This window comes from Sardina pilchardus, chromosome 9 (assembly GCF_963854185.1).
Source record: "Sardina pilchardus chromosome 9, fSarPil1.1, whole genome shotgun sequence".
Classification (NCBI taxonomy): domain Eukaryota; kingdom Metazoa; phylum Chordata; class Actinopteri; order Clupeiformes; family Clupeidae; genus Sardina; species Sardina pilchardus.
This window is the reverse complement of record NC_085002.1, coordinates 28,038,292-28,043,291: the sequence shown is the minus strand read 5'-3', so window position 1 is coordinate 28,043,291 and position 5,000 is coordinate 28,038,292. Positions and strand designations below refer to the sequence as shown.

The following is a 5,000-nucleotide window of genomic DNA, read 5'->3' as shown; positions in this document are numbered from 1 at the left end:
TAGCAAAGGAATGTTGCAAATATGGATCTTTCATTCTTTCAAATATGGATCTGTTTCATTCTTTCTGTTTAGCTAGTTTTATTTGAATCATATCTGTAAAAGAGAAAATAATTATTTTTTCAATCAATTGTGGTCTTCTGTCTGGCCAGTAACCTGCCGAAGTCCAGCAAAGCGGCGGCTTTTCTCCTCTACAACCTGTGGGCAGAGAAGGACCTCCAGAGCTTCTTTAAGAAGGTACGGTACTGTATGGTTGGAGCCTCTGCTGGGTGGGTCACAAATCAACTCGCTTTTCCCACACTACAAAACATATCAGCATACTTGGTCAAGAGTGACTCAGAATGCTGAAGTGTCTGTAATGTGTGTGTGTGTGTGTGTGTGTGTGTGTGTGTGTGTTTCTACTGTATGTGTTTCCGTATGTGTGTGTGTGTGTGTGTGAGAGAGAGAGAGAGGAAGAGAAAGAGGAAATGCAGTCGATGAAGGTGTGGCAGGGTGTGGCAGGGTGTGTTATGTTGTCCGTCACCGAAAGTTCTCAACCATTTAAAAAAAAAAAAACCACACACACACACACATGGTGACAGACTTACTGATCAACTTACTCAGAACCTGTTTTTTTTTTTTACTACCTCGTGCCCTGCGACTATTTAATGGCTAGCCCATCAATCCACTCAGCTAAGCCAAAGCCGAGGGATTGTTGACAGACTTGTCCTGAGGGCATACCTCCAGAGACGCATGTCTTAGGGAGTTAGCTTCAACTAGCTACTGTAGCAGCAGCTAGTGTGAGTGCCGAGACGTTTGTCTCTAACGCAAATCAAATGCACACTCTTCATAATTTCCGGTTCCAAAGTGCCATGTGACAAAATGTCAGCAGTCATTGCTATAAGCCTTTGGCGGAAGTTATTAGCCTGGCCTTATCTAAGCACGAATGAGTCAGCGTCTCCCAAAGTTTGATACTCTTTCCAGCGGCTGGGCTGAGACTGGAGACCTAAGACCTGAGGACACAAGATGTTCTTAAACTCTGATTTAAGGTTTAAAGGGTGATTGATTGGACGGCACATCATTAAGTCTTCTCTGTATTAAGGTTTCCATAAATGTTTGAAGGTTTAATTCCATAATCATATTCTTATGTTTATGGAATCCCTTGAACCCTGAGGAAAAAGACCTTCATAGACAAAATAAATAAAATAATTGGTACCTCTGACTCTTTCTGGCATAGATTGCTTCAGTCTAGTCTAGTAAATCAATAAGATCTCAGAAAACCTTTTTCTTACATTTATGAGTATGCCCCTGTCCTAGTTCTATTAAGGTTCTGTTTTAAATAGAAGTAGTCTGACCAACTTTTTTAAATTGTTCACTGTTACATTAATTATTGTATTGTTTTTATTTGTATGACGCTTTGGACAAAGGTGTCTGCCTAAAAGCCATAACCATAACCATAACCATAAAATGACTGCAAAATGACGTTAAATGTTAAATGGAGCGCACAGAACAGGGTGTATTAATTGACTCTTCTGAATGTCTCTTCTGATGTAATCCGTTAATCTCCAGTAAGGTCATGTGTGGAGGTGATGGTGTTTGTCGATTTAAAGGACTCAAATGTCTAATCCTCACTGTGAATAGGAATAAATGAAGCACAACAAACATTCTGACATTCAACAATAAATCCGAAAAGGCTGTCATTGGCTTTACCATGTAACGTTTCCCATTGGTGGTTATGCATTACTGTTAGTCTGGTGAATGCTTATTCTTACCCGCATTTCTCTCTCTCCATTTCTCTCCCTCTATAGCAAGGAATGCAGAAGAGGTCCTTTGTGAATGACGTCACCAAAGCAGCTAACAGATCAATTGTGGTTATTGACTAGCTGCCAACAAGGTTCTGCGGTGGAAGGTTTGTTGGCCCGAAACACAGACTTTTTCTGCCACTGCTTTCTGTTGAAACACCGTCAGTCTGAAAGCCGAGCCTGTAGCAACACTATCATGTCATCAGCACTTTTGTGGTTAGGTTGTTGTAAAATGAGACAGGCACTGTATTAATGTATACAAATGTATAAAAAAACCACAAAGATTTTTGTTTACATCGGATGGTAGCATAGTCTCTTTTTTTTCTTTTTTTTTCGCCTTTATTATTATAGTGAAGAGGAAGACAGGAAACAAATGGGAGAGAGAGATGGGGTGGGAATCGGTACATGACCGCAGGCCGGATTCGAACCTGGGTCCCCGTGGGCACTCGGACCCGTATATGGTACGAGTGCTATAGCCTGCTGCGCCATATATTTATACATATATTTCCTGATCTCTGTAGTCCAGGGTCTCATTTCATCTGAAATACCTTTTGCTTTTGGAAAAGAAAACACTTCAACTTTACTGCACTGGGGTCGGACTATTGATCGTTGATAGGATTGACTTAATAATAATAATAATAATAATAATAATAATAATAATTATTATTATTATTATTATTAGATAGACCGCTGTTTTTTTACTGATACAGGTTATTGTGATTTCAAACGTATGGAGCCCAGGAGGTGTCATTGCAAGATTTTGGATATTGAGAGAACGTGCACTCGTTTTACTAAATTGGGGTGTTATTTTTTCTTAATTTACAGTAGTTGGCTGGGTAAACCCCGATCTGCCAGCGATTCGGATTTCGCCCCGCAGCTCAGGCTGCTAACCCATGCCCATGGATCACACCTCTTGTGCAGTAGAAATAAAGCGCAGACTCCCCAGACTAATGTTCAATCTTAAAAGATTTAGTATAATGTGTGTTCATTTAGTATCACAACATAGTGCGCTTGTTTTACTGGATGGTTAATATGGCTAACCACATCATGTGAATTCAATTAAGTCAATTGTATGCATAGGAGCCTGAGGAAGCGCATGGCAAAACACGTTGCTCAGAAATAAAAACTTAAAAGTGTAGTCCAATGGTGTGCGGTGATCCTTTTTTCTTTTTTATTAATCGTAAACCTGCAAGTCACCAGCACCCAACGACCCAACTTAATTGGCTGTGCAAGGGGATTTTGGATTTTTTCAATTGCATGCTTGTTTATGTAAAGCACATTGAATGACCTCTGTGTATGAAATGCACTATAAATAATCTTGACTTGACTTGGTTAACTAAATAATGCGCTAGTTTTCAGTAAATATTGTGCTCATTTAATAGAATTTCGGTCAGAGTAGAATATAGGACAATGAGCACAACATTTTGTAAAATGATTACAGTACAGTACTCATTCTCTGGATTACACAAAAATGTCTTGCAATGACACCTTTGGGGTTCAGTATGAATTAAATTGTTCTTTGTTGCTGTTGTTCTTGCAGTATGAGGGGTCTGGGGGGTCCATTCACATATGTTTCAATATAATGGACAATTTACCTGCCAAAAAAGTTGAGGAATGTTGGCATTTTTTTGCACATACTGTATGTCTGAAATGGACTCATGTAGTCTGATGTTCTAACACTTAGTTTAATCTTATAACGTAATGCAATGTTGTATTTGCGTCTTGTCCTGTAAGTACATGAAATAAACTGCTCCTGAGGAAATATACCAACTGTTGGTGTTGACTTTGACTGGGCCTTTTGCATTTAGTCAGACAGTAGAGTGAAGAGGGTCAGGAAGTGAGTGGGAGGGAAAGATGAGGTGGTACTTTAATTATGAAGCTAAACAATTATCAATAATTAAAAAATAGTTGGGTGGCACAATCGGCTGAAGCATCTATGCCACATTTGGGTCCATGTTCCCATGGTGACCCAGGTTAAAATGGTTTGACCCAAACGTGGCATAGATGCTTCAGCCGATTGTGCCACCCAACATTTTTTTAATTATTGATAATTGTTTAGCTTCATAATTAGACTTCTGGGAAACTATACTGGCAGTGGCAGGGTACCAAAGCCTAGGTGTGTGTGTGTGTGTGTGTGTGTGTGTACACTGAGATCACCTATGTCGCTTGATGTCATCAGTCATCAGGTGTGTGTGTGAGGTGTGCATACATGTGATTGTGTTTTTGTTTGTGAATGTGTGTTACATTACATTCAGTAGTGACACCGCTTGAGGCAGATGTCTGAGCTACTTTCCTTATTAAGCTCTCTGCCTTTGGCCTCGTTTGAGCTGCATAACAGTAGCAACACCATTCCCTTATCACCGGTATGATCTGGCTCTGGCTCCTACTCTGGGTGTCTGCTCGGGGGCTTTGAAGTGAAGTGATAAGCCTGATTTTTGTTCTTACACATTCCTGTTATTACACAACACTCATCTCGCTCCTTCACTTCTGGCTAAGGAATTTCACTGGCTGTCAATCAACTATATAACACATATGGTGTCATGACAAATGTTTATGACTGAAGGATACAATGTATGGTGTTAGATGACAATAGTTTAAAAGCATGTTTGTTCAATTTTAAATGTATTTATTACTAGAAAACGTTTTTATCCAAAGTGACTCACATATATCAATTGCACTACAAGGGCCAATGTACCTGCAGTAATTCAGAGTTAAGTGCCTTGCTCAAGGGCACAACGGTGGAAGCTTGCTCAGTGGAATTCAGCATTGTTCTAGCCCAAGTGAATTTGATTTGCTTTGCAGTTTGGCCTGGAAAGGAGCCCATTGACGCCCATTTATGACATACCAGAACTGTGTCTCATCATTAGAGCTGAGTAAACAGCTGCATTTAAAACTACCTTCTGCACTTCTGAACTGGATTAGTAAAAGTGTAATTCACCAATGTAAGTGTTATGTTATGGTTATGGTTATGGTTATGCTATTTGTCAGATGCCTTTGCGAAATCCAAATTCACCCAGCCTAGGGTATTCCATCAACCTTCCTAAATGATGACGGTGCTTAACAGAAATAGCCTGGCTTGAACTAGTGTAGAATTTCCCTTGAAGCTGAAGAAAGCATCTTAATTAAATGTATTGCCGTTTCTTTTTTGCTTTTAATCTCTGATGTGGTTGATAGATAAGCACTGGAGACCTTACACCATTTACCTGATAACATTCTGTTCTC

At 39.7% G+C, this 5,000-nt stretch overlaps 1 protein-coding gene across 4 annotated transcripts in view; it reads left to right on the top strand.

Moving 5' to 3' along the window:
* pkp1b (plakophilin 1b) overlaps positions 1-3,544 on the top strand; it is a 17,342-nt gene extending 13,798 nt beyond the window's left edge. Inside the window, exons 12-14 of one of the 4 annotated variants that reach the window (XR_009940147.1) lie at positions 150-234; positions 1,785-2,239; positions 2,604-3,544. Coding sequence is in view for 3 of the 4 variants with exons in the window: in XM_062544554.1 (XP_062400538.1) it covers positions 150-234; positions 1,785-1,859 (160 nt within the window). In the remaining variant the exon portion in view is untranslated. Of the gene's footprint in view, positions 1-149; positions 235-1,784 lie in introns of all 4 variants that reach the window. The other 3 variants (XM_062544554.1, XM_062544553.1, XM_062544552.1) reach the window with 3 other exon arrangements.
* Positions 3,545-5,000: the final 1,456 nt, after the last annotated feature.